Below are 25,975 nucleotides of genomic sequence, written 5' to 3'. Positions count from 1 at the left end.
TATATACATATACACATATAAGATGACCCTTATAATTATCTTGGCATTTTTTGGGATATATATGCAAACATACATAGACCAAAATGCTCTTTATGCCTACCTCCATTGTAGGGCTTGACAGTCAAAGCTAGTTTATCCCCACTTCTTCATTAAATGGTGACACTTACCACCCTTAATCTACTCAAGAAATATGCAGAGTAGACAAGAAGAAATCCCTTCAAGCCACATAATTTTTTCATCCAGTTGCAACTACTCTCCACTCACACCTCTTTTGCCCTCTAACTTCTTTGCTCAACAGACATTCCTCTTGCATCCAACACCCCCTTCTCCCTGTTTATCCACCTTTACAAAGGTTTAAAAAGGAGGAGCATGCTGACAGGAGACCTTTTGGTCCATAACAAAAAAAAAGATACCATGCAGTATAACTATATGAAGTAAAGACTATTGGTACAGATAGTCAACTGCACATTGTCATTAGTGCATTTAAACAATATACAACATATGGCATAAACAGGGAAGAGCGAGTGTAAAAGACTAAAGTGAATGGAGGAAGACTGTGAATAGATGAAAGGATAATGGGTGTTGACTAATAAAATTTGGAGAAGAACACTTAAAATGAGTAGATCGGATTGAATGCCTTCTTAAATTTCACTGGCTCAGTTCGTGTCAAATATCTTCATTTGTTTTTAAATCCACGACTGAGTAAAATTCATTCTAACATACCTCCTACCACCTTAAAAATTCATCATAATTTTGGTGCTAAAACGAGCTTAACTGAGAAATGACAATGCTCTAACTGTAGATAATTTACAGAATGCAAATAATTTTTAGCTGTTTCTGTTTGGAAGATATTCTGAAAATCATTGGCTAAATTAGGTCTTAGTGCCTGTTACGATTCTTAGTGCCTCAGCAGTAACAATGTATGCTGTGGAAGTCCTTCTGTTTGTTTTACAGTTTATAGCACCCACTCTATATTACTATCACACAGTATTATATTTCACTGTACACACAATTTCAAATATTGCAATGTATTCTAACATACCTCCTACCATCTTAAAAAATTCATCATAATTTTGGTGCTAAAACGAGCTTAACTGAGAAATGACAATGCTCTAACTGTAGATAATTTACAGAATGCAAATAATTTTTAGCTGTTTCTGTTTGGAAGATATTCTGAAAATCATTGGCTAAATTAGGTCTTAGTGCCTGTTACGATTCTTAGTGCCTCAGCAGTAACAATGTATGCTGTGGAAGTCCTTCTGTTTGTTTTACAGTTTATAGCACCCACTCTATATTACTATCACACAGTATTATATTTTACTGTACACACATTTCATTATATTGCATTTCTATCACTATCTCCTATGTTAACTAATTTGTTAATCATACATCATGGCAACACATGTTTGTGAAAATAATATATACCATACATAGGACTGACTCATGTACGATCATCATTTATGTCAGTTTATAAACTACATATATATATGCTTGTGTCATTATGACATTTGGAAATAAACTCTTCTACTGGGATTCGAACCCTCGCCTGAGCGACTTGCTTTTTATAAGATGGTGGCGTGATGGTACAGTCTTCGTCTCATAAAAAGCAAGCCACTACTTGATATATATATATATATATATATATATATATATATATTATACATACATTTGCAGATGTAAACACAAAAATCTGTAAGCAAATGTACAAAAAATTTTGAAGTGACAGGTAGCAGGATGGTTGCACTAACAAAATTGTCTGATCTGCATGTCAAAATAAAATATTTTTTCAATGTGTTAACTTAAACAAGATTTATGTCATCAGCTTTTCCACTTGGTTCCTCTAAAGCTAATAGGAAGCCCTTTATATAAATAACGCAATTACTAATCTTGATAAAGATTGGAAAAAATAGTAAACCACATAAATAGTAATGAAAATACTTTTAATTATTCTTATCCAGAATGATAGCATGATTAAATAAGGGTACAAAGAAACTGTATCAGATAGCACATATATTATAGAAAACCTCAATTATTTTTGTGCTCCTACATATTCCCAAATGTTGGCTATTGTTGTAGATAGAAGTCTTCCTACTTTTATTTCCCAGCAGAGAATGCCTGGAGTCCAGTGATGGCACGGCCAAGTATAAGTGCATGAACGTCATGAGTACCTGTGGATCAGAAAAATTGGTACATAAACAAATTAGCACCTCATTATTAAAAATTATACTTCAAAGTATAAAGTAAAGGAGGCAAGTAAATGATTGGATGGAATATAGTGTTATGAGAAATAGGTATTTGGGGATGATTCTAAAGAAAAGGTTGTACAAAGGAGTGATTGTGCCCTTAACACTATAAATCAGACTTTGAATATAAGAGGCAAAAAGAAAAGTGAATGTTTCTGAGATGAAGTGTGTGAGAAATATAAGTGTTACAAGAATGAATAAAGTGAGAAATATAGAGGCGAGGCTGAGAACATGGGAGGAAATAAAACTGTCAAATAAAATCAGTGATGAGGTGGTTTGGGCTAGTTATAAGGATATATACTCAAACCTCGTCTATCCGGCCTTCACATATCCGGATTTCGGTTTATCCGGACGTTTTGAAGCAGCTGGGCAGCTCAATATTATTTTCGAAAATAATATTTAGCTGCCCAAAAACCGCTACGTACGCGAGGCGAATGATACCGTGTTACAGTAGTTTGAAATGTTAACACCAGATGGCGCGCGGTGGGGTATATAAACGATGCTAGTCGCAGGGTGAAGGCCATACAACACCTATTTACAGTACACTACTATGAATACACCTGTGTCATGTCTAATAAAGTTGTGAAACGAAAGCGAGTTGCTCTAACAGTTGAACAGGTTAGTTGAAGGGTGAATTTGGGTTTATAACTTTGTATTTTGGACTAAAATAAAAACATTTTCAATATCTGGATTTTTTCATTATCCAGACAGGTAGCTGCGCCAATTAATCCAGAAAAACGAGGTTTGAGGGTATGGAGTGAAATATGAGGCGAGAAGGAGAACAGTGATGGAAAAGGAGCTGGCTGAGAAGGCTGATCAAAGAATATTAGGATAGTTTGAGTTTATGGAAAGAAGTACAAAAAAGTAACATAAGCTATACCCGAAATAAATCAGGACAATGGAGTAGAGTTAAAAGATAGGAATGAAATGATACAAGGCAGCACAATTCAAGCTTAAAAGTAATGCTTGATGGAAACAAAGGATATCTGAGGGTCTTAAAGGGAAATATTTCTCTGGAAGCAGGTGAAAGAGGTTATAAACCCAAAATAAGGATGAGTAAGAGTACTAAGAACAGGAGACAGTTTATAAGGATGTTGAGGTTGTTGAAAGGAGGAAGTATTTTGAAGAACTGCTACATGTGAACATAGGTGTGGTGTTGTAATGAGTCTTATGATAACCAACCTTTCTATCCCTGAGAACAGTATTGAACAGAAGAGGTGTTGTCACAGAGGTGGTAAAGGAGAGATTAAGGAGGATGGTAAAAAGGAGGAAAATTGGAATGTCAACACTGGGAAGAAATGTACTGTAAAGGAGAGAACAGTAGAGTGAGCACAAACTTGTGAATAAAGAAGTGAAGGCTCAAATGTCAAAGTTGAAATATGGCAAATCAGTGGGACTGGATGAAGTGAGTGTGAAGGTGATAAATTGGGGTAAATCTGGTGAGTGGTAACAGTGTGTAATGTATGTTACAAACTATGATAGAACACATACAATGACATTACAAAATATCACATCTAACCTTCAGTATCGACGGTTTCTAAGTTCATGACATGGCATATGCATGTAATGTATGTTACAAATTATGACAGAACACATACAATGACATTACAAAATATCACATCTAACCTTCATAAGTATTGACGGCTTCTAAGTTCATGACATGGCGGATGATGTGGTACTCGTCGCAGATCCCATTTCCGCCCAACATGTCCCTTGTTGAACGTGCAATATCTAAGGCTTTGCCACATGAATTTCGCTTCAACAAACTAATCATTTCTGGAGTTGCCCTGTTGATAAACAATAATTTCAAGCTTTTAGTTATTTTCATAAAAATAATCTTGCATGACACAAAACTTCAAATTTCATCAAAGAACATAGAAATTTTTTAATACATACCAAATTTTGAGACAAAAATATAATTATCAAACTAAAACAAAAATTTGCATTTACCCTTTCAACAATCTGTAGATACAACAGAGACGCACATGGAGCAATATTCACACATATACTATTCAACCTCTTTATCAGCAATCTCCCAACACCAAATCCAAAACATTACACCAAAGCACCATGACACACACACACAGCTGACTTGACAATAATAACCTGGCAAAGCAACTACAAAACAGCAGGTGAGAACACCCACCAAGCTTACTTAGATAAACTCGAATAATAACTTAAAAATAAGAGAACTGAAACCTCACCACAGAAATCATCAGTAACATTGTTCACTGTAGACAACTACTGAAATTAAATGGTCAAATCCTTCTACTAGCAAGGAACCCTAAAATCCTAGGCCTCATTTTTGATAATCATGTGATCTTCAACACACATGTCAAAGATCTGTGTGAAAATTAATAACAAAATAAGCCTATTAACATCAATCACATGCATGGGCCTTAGACAGAATACTCTAATTACCATCTACAAACAATTCAAAGCCCCACACTCAACAATCAGCATAGCAAACCTGGACAACTAAACAAAATGGATCATTTAGAGTACTTACAATCACCCTAACAGAACAACCTGCATTCAGAAACAAATTCTAAAACTGATGATAAGGATTCGGTTTAATGTTACAAACTCCCATCAGAAGGTTAGGGCAATGCCCCTTACAAAGGACTTTGTAGCATGGAATTTAATAAACCATGCCCTTGGTCCAACTCGCTGGCAGCAGGTTTTGAACTGCCATCCCCTTAACCTCCGTCGCAAGTGTCAACACAAGCCTGATCAAACTGTGAGCATCCTCAAATCCTAAAACTGAAATATGAAAATGATAAGGACACAGTTCTATGTTTGAGCACTCAATTCCAATCACCCATTGCCATGAATCACACAAACACAAGCAAATGAAAAAACAGCTTCCTATTCTAATACATACAACAAGACCTCATCATCTAAAATAAAAATGGCTCTAATGTTATTAAAGAAAAATCATTGGATTGTACACTAATAGCTGGCAATGGCGAGTCAAGCCGCACGAATGCTCTTACATTCCAACGAAAGAAAGAAAACACAGTAAACAACATGGCATATAGGTGACCAGGATTAACAAGGAAAGTGCATTGGTGAATTTACATAGGATTACAATGGAGGATCATGCCAACAGGAGACCTTTTGGCCCATAACTAAGTTGTATGCAAAAATAAAATTATAATGATAAATAAATAAAGAAAGAATAAATAAATAGGTAAAGTTAAGTAATAAACAAACAAACAAACAGGTAAATAGTAAATAATAATAAATGGACACATACATACATACATGTGTGTCCATTTATTATCATTTACTATTTACCTGTTTGCTTATTATTTAACTTTACCTATTTATCTTATTTATCATTACTAAATAATAAAAAAAATAATAATAAACAGACAGATGACAACAAATAATATAAAATAAATGGCAGGCAATACAGTATCTTGCTTAGGTGTTCATCTAAATGAATCTTAAAGTTTTGAACTAAACTACAGTGCACTGCCTCTGCAGGAAGTTTATTCCATTAACTACACAGTTTGCAAAGTTGTTTCTACCCACTTCCAAATTAAATCTATTTCCTGATGGTTTGAGACCATTATTTCTTGTCTGATTCTCATTCATTGTCAAAATTTTGTCACTTGATGTTGTCAATTCCCTTTAGAATATTAAAGACCTGTATAAAGTCACCTCTGAGTCTACACTTTTTTGGGGAAAATAGATTCATATGTTTTAGTTGATTTTTGTATGATTTATATTTGGTATTAGTTTTGTGGATCGCTGTTGTACTTTTTCCAATCTCTCAATGTCTTTAATGAGATTCAGTAACCATACGGAAACAGCATATTCCAAATGTGGACAAACTAACAATTTATATAGCTTGTTAAAGAGATGTACTTTTAAAGTCAAGAGATTGTGCAATCAGTCCTAGAATCTTATTTGCTTTCTCAGAGGCTGGAATACACTGCTTAATGATTTGAGATCGTTACTGATAATTACAGAGATCCTTTTCACTATCCACTTTTATTAACGAATTTCCAAATAACTTGTAATCGTACGTACTCTTATTTTTACCCATGTCCATAACCTTGCATTTACTTGTGTTATATTTCATTAGCCACTTTTCAGACTAGCGCTGTGGGTAATCTAGATCTTCTTGAATATCGAATTGGTTTAAGTGATTATTTGCCATTCCGCACAGTTTTGTATCATCAGCAAATTTGGAGACAACAGATTTCAGTCCGTGGTCTATATCATTTATGTATATTATGAATAGAAGTGGCCCAAGAATGGAACCCTGAGGAACTCCACTGTAACATTTTTCCATTTAGAAGTTTTGCTATTTAGAACAACTCTGTTTTTGATTGTTTAACCAATTACTAGTACAACTTCATAGGCTAAACTTATTCTGTGTGAAGCTAATTTAGTAGGTAGTCTTTCATGGGGCACAGTATCAAAAGCTTTTGCAAAGTCTGGATATATTAAATCTATATTGTTTATTTTATCATAATATGAGATGACTGCATTGTAGAATTTGAGTAAGTCACACAAGAACATTTCCATCTGAATCCATGCTGGCTATCATTTATCAAACAGTTACTTTCTAAATGATGTTCCATAGCATCTCTGATGACAGTTTCCATACCAATATCATGTTTAATCTATATACTACCTGTATAACATTAAAACATTATAGTGGATTATTCATGCAAAATGAATATTCAATATTCTTTAATTGGTGTTCAAGCCAGGTCCCATATTGTCAAGTTCAAGCAAAAAGCAAAAACTGTATGTATATGTTAACCAATAGCAACTCATGACATAAAGGTTTTAAATTACTTACTTTCCTTCATCCTTGAGTCTCCCGACCTGCAAACATCCCATAAGGCCAAGGGAGATTTCTGTTAAAGCATCAGCCATTTTCTTCTGAATGAGCTGGGTCTGGGCAAGAGGTCGGCCAAATTGTATGCGGTCCAGAGTGTACTGTCGGGCAGTTGACAAACAAAACTCTGCAGCACCAAGAGCTCCCCAGGCAATACCAAATCGTGCATTATTAAGACAACTGAATGGTCCCTGAAAAAAAGAGGAAATCATAATCAATAAGTAATAATTAGTGATGATATGGTTTAACATCAATCCCCCCGCCCCCCTATTGGGAGGCTAGGACGGTGCCCCCTCACAGAGGGCTTTATAGCGTGGAATTTGATGAACCATGCCCTTGGATCAACTTCACCGGTGGCAGGATTCGAACCACCCTAACATCCACCTTCGTTGCAAGTATCGATGCTCTAACCCACTCAGCCAGCAAGCTTCCATATCATCAATAATTAGTAGATTACTATCGTACAATCTTAGGAAATAAATGTGGACAAGTCCTTTCTTGTTTTATGATCAACCTATTCCATACGAAAACGCCTACGTAGGCATCATGAGGGATGAGTGGGTATATGCAGATGCCAGCGTTGACATCCTGATTAAATTTATTTTGTAGTACAGTAAGTCCTCGTTATATGGTACATATGCGTTCCTGAAAACCTTACCGCAAATTGAAATTACCGTATACCGAACCCATCATAACATGTAATAATAGGATATGGCAGACGTACCTTCTCCCTGCTCTTTCCTCTTCAAAACATGAGCGGATACCGTATCTGTGAATTTTTCTTACCATAAATAGAATCGAGGGTAGTAATTACCTAATACTTTAACTGTGAATTTACCGGTTAAAGAATTACTGTATAAGGAGGACTCACTGTAGTAGCTGAGTTACCTCTGAAGTCTGTGAACTGGTTTGATTGCGTCTTCTGAGTTTATTATTATTCAGAGTAAAGGAGAATGAGTAAATCAGTAGTGATTTTACATCTTATAACATGAGTATTGTAATGCATCACTGAATCATCATACATCAGGCATCTTATGCTGTGTGCGAGAAATTGACTCATATTGAAGAGATTAATACAAAAGAAGTCTGTGCTACATGCTAAACTAAAATATACAGAATTACAAAATCTAGCACTACTACTACTTCAGAGGGATGAGTTTGTTAAGTGTAGTTGGGTAGGCTTATGGGAAGGTTTTGATTGAGAGGATTAGGAGAGGAATAGTGTGGGTTGTGTGGATCAGATTAAATGAAGTGGCTTTGCTGTGGATGTGCTTTGTCTTGCAATACGGCTTCTGACCCAGGGAAGTGGGCGAGACACAGGGATGACCCGTCATCCATGAGGAGCTAATATGGGAGGGAGGGTGTGGGATGAATGGGAGTGGAGTATGTGGGGATGGAATGGGTGGGAGTGGATTTTATGTATTTGTTCTTTGGCCTCCCTTGAAGGGGGAAAAAGCCTTAGGTATCCTTAGGTATATGTATGTAGCACTACTACTACTACTACTACTACCAAAAAAAAAAAAAAAAAAAAAAAAAAAAAAAAAATATATATATATATATATATATAATAATAATAAATAAATAAAAAATAAATAAATAACATGAATAAACAATTAAAACAATAAAATAAAATGAAATAAATAAATAAAATAAAAATCATAGATCAAGTAAGGGTGATACAAGATAATTTATATTCACAGGTTTAAAGTTCCTTACCCTAAGTCCACTAACATAGGGAAGCATATTCTCTTCAGGTACCACTACATCATCCATAAGTATCATTCCTGTGTCAGAGGCACGCAGAGAGAACTTTCCTTCAATTTTCGGAGTAGCCAGACCTTCCATTCCACGTTCCAAAATAAAACCACGAATCTTTTTATCTTCACACTTTGCCCAAACCACAGCGACATCGGCAATCGGAGAGTTTGTAATCCTGTAAGTTTCCCAAGATTGATCAAATGACTTAAAAATCATATGAATTATATTGACTATATTCTGTCTTCTCAAATTTGGAAGCTCATGAATTTAATACAAAATTAATAATTAATACAAAATGAATATAAAACAGCATCTTACCAGGTCTTGGCACCTGTGAGTCTGTACACACGGTCAGATGGTTCATACTTTGCCCTCGTCTCCATTCCTGCTGGATCACTTCCATGGTTTGGTTCCGTTAAACCGAAGCAACCCACAATTTCACCAACAGCTGTTTGACACGAAAAAAGTGACTAAATACATACATATACCAAAAGCTCTTTTCCCCCTTATAAGGTAGCCAAAAAACAAAGGCATAAAAACCACTCCCACCCATTCCATCCCCATCACACTCCCCTCCCCTCCCTCTTATCTTGGCACCTCCTGGATGACAGGTCATCCTTGCATCTCGTCCACTGCCCTGGGTCAGAAGCAGATAAACTATATACTACCATTATTCAATAGTCTTGATTTCATGAACGATAGGGTAATTCCTATTTTACCAATGACCCTAAAACAAACTCTGAACTCTGGTAACCTAACAATATTTGAAGTTCTATGGAGCTAACTCCTATTTCCATTAACTCTTAAAGTTAAGTTGGGACCAACATTACTAATTCACAGAAAATAATAAGGCAAAAAATAATATATATGCATACATACACACACACACATACAAGGATACAAGGAGTGATTGAGAAATTTGTGGCTTAAGGTACAAAATTTTTTGTAGTAAGAGACATGTGAGAAAGCTATAGGAAAAGGTAAGGATTTTTTTGGGGCTTTTATGGATTTGGAAAAGGCTTGTGACAAGATAGACTGGAAGGCACTGTGGGAGGTATTTCAGATATATGGGATAGGAGGAAAGCTTTAAAGAGCAGTCAAGAGTTTTTACAAGAGTAGTAGAGCTTGTGTTAGGATTAGAAATGGAGTGCGAGTGGTTTGAGGTAAAGGTGGGACTTCACCAGGGATGTGTTATGTCACCCTGGCTGTTCAATTTATACATCGATGGGGTGGTGTGAGAGGTAAATGCAAGGGTAGTGATTCAGGGACTGGAGATGGTTAAAGAACATGGAGAAAAGTGGGAGATGAGTCAGTTGTTGTTTGCTGATGACAGTGCACTTCTGGCAGGATCAGAGAGGGGTTTAAGGGAGTTAGCGGTACAGTATGGGAAGGTGTGCAGGAGAAATTTGGAGGTAAATGTGGGTAAAAGTAAGGTGATGAGATGTACAAGGCCTAGGCATCACACAGAGGAATCTGATACCATATCATTCACTGCCCTGCACTAATAATTTCTAAAAAACAACAGCAGATTTTTTTTTTTATTGAGTGATATATGGGTCCATCTGGTGGCCAGTGCCAGTTATTTAGGGGCCATGGGTATCCTGCATGACAGACTTGGGGCACGAGATTGATTGACTGATTCATGGCATATTTTGACTATCTCCCGTACAATTGGGGAAAAAGTCAACAGATATATACATAATTATTTATAAAATGAACATCTAATATAATGTAGTAAGGAGTTCATCTAAAACCTTTAGAAAATACGACTCCATTCTTGTAATAACACAAAAATCAAATCATGCTAACTACATGTATCAACTTACCAAGACGTGGGATATACTTCTGCTTCTGCTCCTCAGTGCCAAAGTCAGATATTGGGTACATAACCAGTGATGACTGCACAGACATGGCTGACCTTCAATCAAAAAAGCAAACAAATTTATGTAACTGTTTATGAACCATTTAAAAAATCCTATATCTTTTAACCTTTTCAATACAAGTTAAATATTCACATGCACATCAGGCTGCCTGATGTATGTTGATGCACTACAATGTGTGCATTGCAAACATACATATACCAAAGGCTCTTTCCCCCTTACAAGGATGGTAGCCAAAAATCAAAGGCATAAAAACCACTCCCACCCATTCCACCTCCCTCTTATCTTGGCTCCTCCTGGACGATGGGTCATCCCTGTATCTTGCCCACTGCCCTGTGTTAAAAGCAGTGTCGCAAGACACAGCACATCCACAGCAAGGCTGCTTCATTAAATCGGTGACCTCCCCTCTGTCCCCTCATGCAGAAATTCTTTCAGGCTGTGTCAATTTATTTTTCATATATACTCCCTCACCCCTATCCCCCACCCACTCCCCTTCATGCATCACATCATCATCCATACACAACCATTCTCCATTCACCCCTACCTTCTGCCCTCTCCCATCCTTCCTCAACAGACATTCCCCTCTTTACCAATGCCCCTTTTACCCCATCCATCCATCTCATCCTTGGTTGCACCTTCATGTTCACTCCTTCATTCCCCTTTCCCAATTCCCCCTTTACCCCATCCATCCATTTCATCCTTGGTTGCCCCCCTCATGTTCACTCTTTCCACCTCTGCCTTCCACACCTCTTCCACTAATCTTTCTTTACTCATTCTTTCCATGTCCCATCCCATCACCTCATTTCACCCCACACAAATAATACAAATCCATTGGGGAGCATCACATTTACTACCATTCTCCACTCACAAATATCTCTCCTCCCTCCCCACACATTCCCTTTTTACCCAAGATTCCCTTTGATCCATACATCCAGCTTATTATTTCCTTTCATCTCAAGTTCACTCGATCCACCTTTGCCTTCCACTCTCTTTATATTCATCTTTCTTCACTCATTCTTTCCACATGCCCAAATCATCCCAGTATCAACCATATATATTCTCTTTCCATCCCTACTCTCCTAATTTCTCACTATCCATTCTCATAATCCCCATCATACTTCTCATACGTCTACATTTCTCCTGCCTTCATTACATTCCAAGTTTCTGTCCCATACAGTGTCGTAGACAAATCACTCCTTCGTATGTTTTCTCTATGCACCCATCCCTAGGTAAATACTTCTAAAGACACTTTTCATCCCTCCCCCCCTTAAGACATTTGTTTCCCTCACACTACAGTTTGCTTCCAGCCCCACTACTCCATTTCCTACTACAAATGAGACTAAATGCTATATGTAATCAATGCTTTTGGGAATATCACAGTACCCCTACACATCAAAGCTACATGGAGTAATGCTAAACTATTTTTTTTAACTTTTGATTTACCTACTTTTTACTGATACCTTTGAATCTATTTTCTACTACTTCTTACATACATACATACATATACCAAAGGCTTTTTCCCCCTTACACGGGGGAGAGCCAAAAAGAAAAAGGCATAAAAATCACTCACACCCATTTCATTTCCCATATATTCCACTTCTTAGTCTCCATTTATGTTCCCATCCACGTCATTGGTGACTAAACAGTATGAAATAATAGGAATGAAAGTCATCCTCTCTGTAAGTTTCTCATGCAAACAGTCAAAAACACTGATAATATTTTGATAAATAAGACAGAAAAGCTAACCTGTATGCTGAGTCAACACGCTCCACCTCCCGTGCAATAAGTCCGTAAGCTACTGACGATACTCCAGCACAGCCATAGCCCTGGATGGTAGGTCCAAGGACTCCCATAGCTCCCATTTCACTCATGATGTCACGGTCAAATTCTGAAATATATTTCTTAATCAGAATTTCTTACAGTAACATCAACTTCCAATCCTCGCACTTAAGATTTTCTAATTTAAGTATATAGTTCCTCATTGCAAATTCAAGCATATTCTAAGCAGACTACAAAATTCAAATCCCATATCAGTGATCTCTCAGCAAGTAACTGGGGTATTGACTGCATAATGATATGACTTTAGAGTTTCCTATTGAGGAGACTCACAGAACATTTGCCTAAGATAAATTTCCCCTCATCTATGAAGACTGAGGCTGTTTTTTACATTTACTGTCCCCCAGATTCTATCCTCCTGTCCATCTTTATAACCTGTCGACACCTTTACATCCATTTGGGAGTGCAACCCATAGGGGCTGACGTTTGGTTTACTGACCAGGTCCACGATTTCTTTACATTAATTTTGGAAGTACTTCCTGCACCTCTTCACATGCATAACTAAGAACCAGTGACTACCATAGGATGGGGTAACCGGGCCATCACTGGGGGGGGTAAATGGGCCATATAAAAGTTATTCATCTTAATTGAAATTGGTTTCAAAATTTTTTATTTTTACCCTGAATAAATACCTACCTCCATTTTACCAGAACTTTATTTACCAGCTGTAACATAATTTTCAATACATGAATAAAATTAAGTGCCCGATGATGATATAGAAAAAAAAAAAAAAAATAATAATAATAAATAAATGAATAAAATAAAAAATAAATAAATAATAAATAAATAGATAAAATAAAAAAATAAAAAAACTTACTTTCATGTCGGTTTGCATCACGAATTCGAGGCATTAGTTTGTCTTGGCAGTAGTCGTGGAATGCATCTCGTATCATGATTTCCTCTTCAGTGAGCTGACTTTCCAGGTTTAAGGCATCTTCCCATGTAAACTTTGCTGTAAAGAAATGAATAAAAATTTATACAACCTAAAATTTTAATCAATAATTAAAAGATTTTGAAAAACACACACACACACACACACTTCAACGAATGGACGGCTTAGAAGACGTTCTGAAGAAAAGTGAAGTCTGTGGATCCCAACGCAAAGAGAAGTGCCTAGTGTTTTTGCAGGGTGGGGGGGAAATTGCTCGTGGAGTAGTGGGAACGTAGGGAAAGAGGAAAAGGGGAGGGATTACTGAGGGAAATGGAAGGAAATGAGGAGGGAGTAGACTTTGACCAGCCAGACAAGCGGAAGGTAAACAAAAGACTTAGCGAGGATCAAATGTCTAATAAAAATGTAAAGATTAGAAGTATAGAGAGGAGCAATACAGAAGAAAGTGACGAGAATATGTTCCAGGGATTTAAAGAGGGTGGGGGGGACACAACCCCCCCCCCCCCCCGACTGATAAGACTAGAGGAGAGAGTTGATAAGGTGATCGAGGACTTGGAGCGTAAGTTAGGTAACGTAGACTCCATTTTTCAAAGAATTGAAAGGTTGGAACAACTAGAGAAGGCTAACAGAAACTTAACTGAAGAAATAGAGGACCTAAAAAGACAGTTAGGAAATGTAAAGGAGGAGAATGAGAAATTGAAGAAGAATAGTAATGAAAACAGAGAGAAACTAGCTACAGAAGCTAAAAATTGGAGAATAACTCAAGAAGGGAATAAGGTTTCATTCACTGACATAGTCAAACAGCAATTGAAAGAACATAATGAAGACTCAGTTATTAAAGTGATGAGACAGAAGGAGAATATAGTAAGAGAATTAGCTGACAAAAAGAAATGTATAATTATATTAGGAATGGAAGAGAAACATAACCCAGATAGAACTGCAAGAATCAAGGAGGAAAATGAAAGAGTAAGCAGTTTATTAAAATTAGTCCAGGAAGATGAACCAGAAATTATAAAGGAAATTGAGGAAAAATTCAGACTCGGAAAATATAGTACAGATAAGACCAGACCAATTAAGATTAAATTCAGGTCACAAACAACAGCAGAGAAAATTCTATCCAAGACAGGGAAACTAGCAACAAATGATCAATATAAAAAGGTATGGATAAAAAGAGAAATGAATAAGGAGGAAAGAGAGGCAGAAAAGCAGAAAAGAATTGAAGCTAAGGCAAAAAACGAGGAAAGAACGGAGTCAGAGAAAGAGAGATTCTATTGGAGAGTAGTGAACATGAAAATAAAGCAGTTCGACATACTAAAGAAAAACATAAGGGAAACAGAGAATACAATGGAAGTGGCAGAAAACTAAGAGTGTCTTACACAAATATAGATGGATTGATAACAGGATTGAATGAACTGAATGATTATTTGAAAGAAAAAGAACCGGACATAATGGGAATTGTAGAAACAAAATTAAAAGGCCCACTACCACCCAACAGTGTAGGACATGATACATACAATTATTGGATTAGAAACAGAGAGAAAAAACAAGGGGGTGGAGTTATGTTCCTGACTAAGAAGGATATAAACGTGAAAGGTGTCATATATGGAAAGAATACAGTAGAGATGATTATGATAGAAGTGGAAGACCGAGATAAGAAGAGCAGAAAATTTGTGATCAATTATGTGCCTCCGAAAACAGCCTCATGGGAGGAGAGTGAACATAAAAGTATGTTAGAGGACACAAAGATAGCATTAACTAAAATAATGGAAGACGGAGGAAGAATAGTTATGATGGGCGACTTTAATTGCAAAGAAATCTGCTGGGAAGAAATGACAGTAAAGAGTGGTGATGACTCATGGGGAAATGCTCTACTTGAGATGATTACTGACCATTCAATGACACAATGGATACAAGAGAACACTAGGTATAGAAATGAAGAAGAACCATCGAGGCTAGACTTAATAATTACATCTGAACCTAGAATAGTGGACAAGATTGAATATAAAACACCAATAGGTAAAAGTGACCACATATTGATTGAACTGGAACTTAATGAAGAAAAATATATGAAAAGAAATGAACAATATAGAAAAGGAAGAATGATGTATGAAAAAACAAACTTTGATAAAATAAGAGAATTCTTCCAACAAGAAAACTGGGAAGAAATATACAAAGAAGAAACAACAGTGGAAGAGAAATGGAATATTTTGACAAAAATTTACAAAAAAGGAGTGGAAAAGTATGTCCCAAGACAAAAACAAGAAAAAGAATATGTAAAATGCTGGTACAACAAAAGTTGTAGGGAGTTAAAGGACAAAAGAGACAAAGCCTGGACCAGATGGAAAAAAGACAGAAGACCTGAAAAATGGAAAATATATACTGGTTATAGAAATGAATATGTACAAAAGTGCAGAGAGGAAAAAAGAAAATATGAAAAAGATGTTATAGAAAAATGTAAAGATCAACCAAAACTATTCTACAGATTTGTAAACAATAAACTGAAAAACAAACAAGACTTAGAGAAATTAAGACAAGGAGGAGTTGAATACACTGAGGAAATGGAAATGGCAGAAATTATGAACAAACATTTTAAATCAGTGTTTACAAGGGAAAATATACAACCTGAAGAGATTGAGTGGAAGGAAAAAGTCCCCCCTATGGAAGAAATAGAAGTAACAAAGAATGAAATATTGACACACTTGGGTAATTTTGATGTCAGAAAATCGCATGGGCCAGATGAAATAGCAAACTGGATTCTGAAAGAATGCAGGAATGAACTGGCAGACAAAATACATAGCATAATAAGCAGTTCCTTAAAAGAAGGAAAAGTTCCAGAAGATTGGAAAAAAGCAAATATAGTACCTATATATAAAGGAGGAAATAAAGAAGAACCTACCAACTATAGACCAGTCTCTCTAACAAGTACAATAGCAAAAATATGTGAAAGAATTATCAAAAGTAGATGGGTAAAATACTTGGAAAAAAACAACGTACTAAATCCAAGGCAATTTGGATTCAGACAAGGACGATCATGCGTCACCAATTTAATATGTTTCTATTCAAGGCTAATAGATATAATACAAGAAAGAGATGGATGGGCTGATTGTGCATTTCTAGACCTAAAAAAAGCTTTTGACAAAGTACCACATAAGAAGTTGCTTAAGAAATTAGAATATGAAGGAGGAATACAAGGTAAATTGCTAAATTGGATGGAAGACTTTTTGCAAGAAAGAAAAATGAGAGTAGTGATAAGAGATCAGCACTCAAAATGGAATGAAGTAATAAGCGGTGTCCCGCAGGGAACAGTTCTGGCCCCAATAATGTTTGCTATATATATTAATGATATGGATGAAGGAATTGAAAGCTATATGAGCTTCTTTGCAGATGATGCAAAATTACTGAAAAGAGTGAAAACTGAAGAAGATTGTGAATCACTACAGAGAGATCTAAATAAAGTACAAGAATGGAGTAGGAAGTGGGAGATGGAGTTCAATACAAAAAAGTGTAGTATAATGGAATTTGGAAAAAGCAAAAACAGAATAACAGGATCATATAATTTGGGAAAAGAAGGAATAAAAAAAGTAGAAAATGAGAAGGACCTGGGAGTCATTGTTATGAATAATATGTCACCTGAGAAACATATAAATAAGATTTTTGGAGAAACTTATAATTTAATAAGAACAATCAAAGTGGCATTTACATACCTGGATGAAGAAATGGTGAGGAAAATCCTAATCACCCTGATAAGACCAAGATTGGAATATGCAGCAACGATATGGTCACCAAGTACAAAAAAAATGTATAAAAAAACTTGAAAGAATACAAAGAGCAATTACAAAACTGGCACCAACACTCTCAAAACTATCATATGAAGAGAGACTACAAAAACTTAAACTACAGACACTAGAGCAAAGAAGAGAGAGAGGAGATTTGATAGCTATTTACAGAATCATGAAAGGCATAGAAATTACTGATAGAGAGAATCTGATAAAATGGGATGACAGAAATACAAGAGGACACGGAAAGAAAATAAAAAAAGACAGCTATAGAAGAGATTTTAAAAAGAACAGCTTTCCTCACAGAGCAATAGACAGTTGGAACAAGTTAGATGAGAAAGTGGTGTGTGCAAAAACAATACATGAATTTAAAAATAGTTTAGATAAAATGAGATATGAAGACGGGACCCCACGAGCATAGCTCCCCTTCCCGTAAAATACAACTAGGTACAACTAGGTAAATACATATATATATATATATATATATATATATATATATATATATGCTGGTGCATTGTGACAAGTTGATGAAGGTGGAAAAAGAAGTCACGGGTCTAGTTCCGAGTTCCTGAGTTTATTCCTGACCGGTTTCGCTCTATGTTTCTTCAGAGGAAGAAGCATTGAGCGAAACTCATCTGACAAAAATAGTTATAAAAATAATTTCATTCATTAATCTTTAATCTCAAGATCAGTCTATAAGTCATCTTGAATCATAATACTTGGCAACAGCCATCAAGTTAACCCCATCAAAATAAATGTATAAGAACTGTATTGAGAAAAGTTGAAAATTATGTTCTGGCTGTAAATGAACGAAATGAAATATAACTATGATAGCAGGGATCATGAATATAATCCATACTGAATAATGGAAAGTGTAACAGACAAGTCTGGATTGGACTGAATGAATGATGGAAAAGAGACAATCTATGTATGTATACAGCTTTTTTAAACCCATACATGATTTCTCTCAAATCAATGTAGCTAAGTATGGGAATGAGAAATTCTCATTCACATCTCATTCATCCCTTTCACTCTTTCATACTTTACAATAGGGAAAACTACATCTTCCTTCCCCACTGGTATTACAAGTTTATACTTAGTGCACCTCTTTCATGAACACTACTTAAATCTATACATGATTTCAGTATTCTTTACTAACATTTTCCTGTATCACTCAACTACAGTCAATCCGAATAAAGGTACTTCCAGACTCAATTGTTATTGATCTATTCTTACTTTTCTTAAAGGCTGTTCCATACTACCATATTCAATGTAACTGCAAGCCAACTCAAGTGCTGCCTTCTACTGAATCATCCCTAAGAAAAATTTTCAGCATTCACTCAAGTCATATCAGTAATGTGGCACTGATTGTGGCTCAGCACTGGACAAAATATGTTTAGGTGGCATCTTTCAAAAATCAGAACACAATACGTAAAAATCATAGCAAGAACAACAAACGGATGGACAGCAAAATCATATGACCATAATTTCTTTCTATTCTCCATGCATTACTCTAATTGACATTTACACAATGGCTCTTTACATGCATTTTCAAATGTTAAATTCTACATTCCTTTCACGAAAAGTGAAAACCATCATAATAGTTAAAATTAAAAAAGAATGAAGGTATCTAATTGAAAAAGATCAATGCTACCATGGTTTGACCCTAGGACAAAGGACTGAAATTCGAGTGACATGCATTTTCTCATGATATTTTACATCATACATTTAGCTACATGGGCAACCCACAATAATTCTTTCCCAATGCAATGGAGTGATTAAACTTTGCTATTAAGCTAAGACGTACTTCTGATAAAACAATGAATAAAGTAAACAATCTTCTTAGAGATTTACTTGCATCAGTAAATTTAATGGTTATATGTATGAAAATAATAGCCTTATCAGATAAATCTATGTTATATATGTAAATGACAATTAAAGGGTTACCAAGTTATGCAACGTTTTGATGGAGAATATCATTAAAGACTATTCCCATATTTTTTTTATAAACTATCATTAACTAAAAAAGAAACTTATAGACATACAAAGACATGAAAACTGTATAACTTACGTTTTTCAACAACAGGTTTAGGTGTAGCTGTTTTAGTTGCTGTTAAGGTAATATAACATCAAGAATCTATGATACATACATATACCAAAGGCTTTTTCCCCCCTTACATGGGGGGTAGCCAAAAAGAAAAAGGCTAAGAAATCACTCCCACCCATTTCATTTCCCATATATTCCACTCCCCTCCACCCTCCTATCTTGGCACCTCCTGGATGACGAGTCATCCCTGCATCCTGTCCACTGCAGGACATAATCTTTATGTTGTACAGAAATGAAAGCATTTTAAGTTTACTTGTGCTACATAATGACTAAGCAATTTCCACTATTTTTCCATTCCATTAATAGGCCCTCAGTCATATATGGTAACCATATGTCTATAACCTTATCATAAAAAAAAAGTCTTTACTTGTTTGAGAATCTAAGTTCCCTTTTATAATGACATGGGTCCTGCAGTTTCTTAGTCACAAATTAATCTAACTTAACCTTACACGGTCACATATGGATTTTGTCCAAAAAATATCCTTAAAACTGTACCAAGATATTGAATTTCCCAGACAAAATCAGGTGTACTGTAATATTTGGTGTTGCCGGTTATATGCTCGGACAAGTCCAAGAATTAAAACAACAGTTCTAGATGGTTTCCCTTACTTCAAACCTCCCATGCAGTTTTTACTGGTAAGTGTCCATGTCGGGTGATAGATGGCAGTGTGCATGGCGGACATGTATAAACATTGCCTTGTGTCGAGTGTGTGTGCTGTGCTCATACATATTTGCTGTAATTACACATTTTCTGTACATTTCTGTGCACCAGGATGGCACCACCAAACCTGAAGAAAGTGATGAAACGCACGCAGAAACCTGTGCATCTCTTTGTGGCCCAGAAAACTGAACTGATAAAGAAACTTGAATCGGGGAAAACAGTAGCGTACATTGTGAGGAGTATGGGGTCAAGAAACAAACATGGCGTCTGGACCATATCCTAATGGCTTTGTCCACTAGTAGATTTGCTTTTAGCAAGTTATTTTGTTATTTATTTTAGCCATGAAAATTGCATACTATACTCATGTATTATAATTTACAAAAATATTTAATTTCCTAATGATATACTATGTGTTATCCTCGGCAATTGTAATTGTTATTTCGAACTATGTATTTTCATTATTTGCACTTTATGTATATTGATCCATTGCCAAATAAACTTATTACTATTATTATAATTATATCATGTAGATTGTAGGTGTGCATAACTAAAATAATATCACAAAGTTTGATTTTTTTAATATATACAGACCCAAGGACACTACCCAACAAGCATAGTTCCAATCTTGTATATTACTATTCAGTATATTTTATAAATGCACACAAGCATGTATGCTAAGCCTTAGACACAATCAACTTTTTACATAAGGTTGAATACGAGTCAGGGCCAACTGCATCAAACCGATGCAAATGCACAGTCCTGGCAAATATATGACGTATTATTACTTATCAAAAGATGAAATAAATGCTCCTTTCACTCTTGTAAAGTATATATAATAATTAAAATCGTATAATACTTAATCAACATTGCAAACACTAAAAACAAACAATAGATACAAATACTCTTTGTCTACTTTTTCTCACATTTATCAAAGGATACATTCCCTTTCTACTTGTGTCATCGTGCTTTGGCACCTGTTTAACAATATCTGGCTTGCAGGCCTGAGAGCCATTAAGCGGGAAAAGCTCAACGAAAGTGCCATAATCGTTAATTTCACTGTTCACTCTCACGGAGAGTCACTCTGCCAAGTCCGCAACGAAATGGATGATCACCGTACGCAGTCCTGGCTCAAGCGATCGGGACTATATTTATTTTGATTACATAAAAATGTTTACAAAGTTACGGGCTTTCATAGTATAGACATACAAGAAATATTTCATATATAACACAAAATGTATTATTTTGAGATTATTGTTTGCATTATTTTAAATAAAAAACAAATAAAAATGAAATAATTATTAGTATTTACGATAAAATTTATACTTTTTATAAATTAAAACTTTTGTGTACTTGTTATCTAAAAGTTTGACATTATGAGGGTATATCGCTTTATTATTTTTATTATTTCTGTGTAAACCTTCCTATAATTCAACAATATTTTTGCCTTTACCTCATGATATATCAAAGAGTGTCGCACTATTTATACACCTCAGTGTTTTAAACTATATCCTCTAAAAGTATACTACGGAATGAAAAGTGGGCCACCTATTGTGAGGCACAATGTTACATATGTTCAGCCTAAATTTTTCTAAAAGCACTGATAAAGGATATATTATTTGTTTGTCGATATTATCTGTTTGAATGTAAACTTCACGTCTATTTTTATTCAATTATATGTAGGGATTTCTATTATGTGATTAAAGGTGTTACATGACTGGAGGAGCTGTGACGTCAGTTAGAGAGGATGCCAAGTTATAGTGGCGTTGATTGGTCAGGCAAGGACTCCTTACACGTCATACACAACCCCCGTCCCCAAGGGGAAAAAATACACAAGTCATTGAAGATAACATTATAAAACGTAGGATGACTGAAGATGTTTTGTTGGAAAAAAGATATGTTAGTATTTCAGAAAACGTGCATTTCAATAGGGATAACTGAAGAAAAGGATATTTGATTATATGTTTACATAAGATGGGTTATGTATCCCAGCTGCCCAGGACATAGCAAATCCAAATCACCTCTGATATTGTTTAGGTTATTCAAAATTACGCAAATTTCACTTAAGTGGTGTGTGGAAAAGGGTTAATGTAATATTCGTGGTGAATTTATTAACATCACCAATGAGATCAAATATGCAGACATTGGATCGTGCCCAGGACCCGTACCCCCCCCCCCATCACCTCCCATAAAGTGTTTACGTAACATTACCACTAAACTTTCAATATAACTGCAGTCACTTGGGTTGAAATTACCACTGTATCTCAAATCTAGATACCGGTTGGTCACAATCCTGTAAAGAAAGGATGATAAATAGTTAGGTTAATTTTTTTAAGACAAATAATACATGCTACTTGTCATTAATCTATCCACGACTGAATTGAATTGAATTGAATTTTATTCGGATGCAATCATACATACAATAAGTACAATACATATAAGACTCAATATTATACATAGTAAATATAATTGTACATCCGAGGATGGCACAGAAAGTCAAAAGACTTCCCTGGGTTAATCTTATTATATTAATATTAATATACTGATATACTATACACAGGAGAACATGTACAATTTATTATTTGTTTGTTAATCACGCTTTTCTTGTTCAAATTATTTTTTTATACTTTTTCCCACACCAAATTAATTTTTTGTCCAAACTTATGTTCTTCTTTGAATGCAAGTCATGGCATAGTAGGAAACTCGGATGTAATAATTTATTATGGAAATAAGTTTACATGTTTTTTGTGTTATCCTCGGCAATTGCAATTATTATTTCGAACTATGTGTTCTTGTCATTATCTGCTGCACTTCATGTATATTGATTCTTTGCCAAATAAACTTATTATTATTATTATTATTATTATTATTATTATTATTATTATTATTATTATTATTATTATTATTATTATTATTATTATTATTATTATTATTATTATTATTATTATTATTATTATTATTATTATTATTATTATTATAAAACTACGAAGCGATCTTGTGACGTAAGAGTTAATAATAGCATCGGGGTATCGGGGTTCGAGAACTTACAGTAGCGAGGTTGACCTATATAGACGTTCATACAAACGCGGTCGCCCCTACACACATCATACTGTATGTGTCTGTATTTATACATACACACATACATACATACATACATACATACATACGTACATACATACATACATACCTGCATACATACATACATACATACATACATACATACATACATACATACATACATACATACATACATACATACATACATACGTACATACATACATACGTACATACATACATACATACATACATACATACATACATACATACATACATACATACATGCATACATGCATACACACAAGCAAAGAATATAAAGAAAATTGAATGAATTCAAAGAGCAATTATGAAACTGGCTCCAACACTTTCAAAACTGTCATATGAGGAGAGATTGCCAAAGCTGGAATTACCGACTCTGGAACAAAGAGGTGACCTATTGATCATCTATAGAATCATGAGAGGCATGGAAGTGCTTGATAGAGAAAACTTATTAAATTGGTATAAGAAAAATACAAGAGGACACGAAAAGAAACCCAAAAAGGGCAGTTATAGATAAGACCTGAAAAAGAACAGCTTTCCTCACAGAGTGGTGGATGTCTGGAACAAATTGGACGAAACAACATTGTGTGCAAAAAACATACATGAATTTAAGAGCAAACTAGATACTGCGAGATTGACGGGATACCACGAGCGTACCTCTCCTTTCCGTAAGATACAAATAGGTAAATACAATTAGGTAAATACACACACACACACACACACACACACACACACACACACACACACACACACACACACACACACACACACACACACACACACACGGTCATATATGAGCTCTGAGCTCTCTTCCGGGAGGGAAATAGCTGTCGATCACGAGTCCAACACGTGATCCAAGACCATGGTGAATCACACACAGGGTACGGTAACTTGCAAAGTATGTTACATGAGCTCTGAGCTCTCATCCGGGAGGGTAGTAGCTGTCGATCACGAGTTCAACACGTGATCCAAGACCATGGTGAATCACACACAGGGTACGGTAACTTGCAAAGTATGTTACATGAGCTCTGAGCTCTCATCCGGGAGGGTAGTAGCTGTCGATCACGAGTTCAACACGTGATCCAAGACCATGGTGAATTACACACACATGCGCAGACACACACACACAATAATTAGGTAGCAGGTCCTCTCTTAGAAATATTTAATTAAACTTTGCAGCAGCTTCTGCATTCACGAGCTTTTTGCTGACATGTTCAACTTTTGTAACAACGTTGAATGTGGTTGATTTGTCTAATTACCTGGCCAAACTTCATTGGGAAAATATGTAAAGACAATTCTTGCTTCTTGATTTACTAGTAGAGCTTTCGCCTAACTCCTAGGCAACTTCAGCACAACTTGAATACATAGAGAAATGGTGACATTAAATTCAAAACATGTGGATCGTTATGAGAGACATGATCTGAACAGCCAATCAGGGGACAGTACCTGTAGCTCCGCCCACTGGGTTAGCAGTGAATCCAAGCCTGTGATCTAAATACTTTGAAGTAGGAATGATGAATTGGCCTGGGTTTTGTCTGATCAACCCTGTCGTTGGTTGTTTAATATTTCTAGATAGTGCATCTACTGCAACATTCTTTCTACCCGGAATATATTCAAACCTAACCACATGGCATTGAAATATAGCAAACCACCTGGCTAGTCTGCCCCTAGGATTCTTATGCTTAAATAAGATCTGAATAGCTGTATGATCGGTCCACACTCTGATTGGATATCCCAATATTATATCTCTAAAATTTTCTAATGAATATATCACTGCTAAGGTTTCTCTTTCTGTTATAGAGTATTTTCTCTCTGTACTATTACAAAGTCTAGATGTGGAAGCTATCGGTTTCAAAGTTCCAGTTCTCTCTTGTGTCAGAATGCCTCCTAACCCTATGCCAGACGCATCAGTACAAAGAATGAACTCCTTATCATAATCTGGAAATATGAGAACTGGAGAATTAGTAGGTTTATCTTTCAACTTGTCGAGAGTTTGTTGTTGTGCAAGTTCCCACATGAATTCTGAATCTTTCCTCAACAAAAAACTTAATGGATTGGATAAATTTCCTATAATATCCTGTCAATCCTAAGAAACTTCTAACTTTTTCTACCTTGTTAGGAACTGGATAGTTCTTTACTGCTTCAACCTTTGAATTTACTGTACTAAGTCCATGCCTGTCTATTTTATGTCCCAAATAGATAACACTGTCCTGGAAAAAATTACCTTTTTCAAGTTTCACTTTCAATCCTGCTTCAACTAGTCTTCAAAATACCAAATCTAATTTCTTAAAGTGCTCAGCCGCTGTTTGGGAAATTATCAAAATATAATGTAGAAATACACTGGCAGTGTTTCCTAACAACCCGTCTAGAACTGTATTCATTAATCTCATGTAAGTTAATGGACTACTACGTAACCCAAATGGCATTCGTTTGAACTTATAGTGTCCCACTTGAATAGAAAAGGCTGTGAATTCTCGTGAGTCTTCATGCAACTCTATCTGCCAGAGAGAAGACTTGATATCTATAGTGCTAAAGTACCTATTCTCATTTCCTAAACTTCTAAGGGTTTTAGAAAATATTTATGCGAAAGGTACCGCTATAATTCGACTACATGAAGATACCGAAAATATCAAGATCGAGAAAGGAGTACGGCAAGGCGATGCCATTTCACCCAATTTATTTACAGCTTGTTTGGAAGAGATTTTTCAGAAGGTTGAGTTGGGAAGAGAAAGGTCAGAAGATTAAAGGCGAATATTTGAACCACCTAAGATTTGCGGATGACATTATTTTCATTTCAGAGAGAGCAGAATATTTACAAGATATGCTGAGTGATCTGAACAAAGAAAGTCTCAAAATAGGTTTAAAATGATT

General features: G+C 35.5%; 1 protein-coding gene across 1 annotated transcript; it reads right to left on the bottom strand.

Moving 5' to 3' along the window:
• Positions 1–1,923: 1,923 nt before the first annotated feature.
• Positions 1,924–21,155, bottom strand: LOC143028413 (glutaryl-CoA dehydrogenase, mitochondrial). Its single transcript, XM_076190453.1, has 10 exons — positions 20,951–21,155; positions 19,315–19,341; positions 13,396–13,530; positions 12,489–12,630; positions 10,689–10,780; positions 9,181–9,310; positions 8,821–9,037; positions 7,066–7,295; positions 3,870–4,030; positions 1,924–2,168 (listed from the first exon to the last, which is right to left on the bottom strand). The coding sequence occupies exons 1-10, from the start codon at positions 21,051–21,053 to the stop codon at positions 2,095–2,097; spliced, it is 1,311 nt and encodes a 436-aa protein (XP_076046568.1). The 5' UTR covers positions 21,054–21,155; the 3' UTR covers positions 1,924–2,094.
• Positions 21,156–25,975: the final 4,820 nt, after the last annotated feature.

Source organism: Oratosquilla oratoria, chromosome 9, assembly GCF_046742065.1.
Source record: "Oratosquilla oratoria isolate Oo_2021 chromosome 9, ASM4674206v1, whole genome shotgun sequence".
Lineage (NCBI taxonomy): Eukaryota > Metazoa > Arthropoda > Malacostraca > Stomatopoda > Squillidae > Oratosquilla > Oratosquilla oratoria.
Note: the sequence above shows the minus strand (reverse complement) of the source record. Positions and strands in the feature narration are given on the sequence as shown.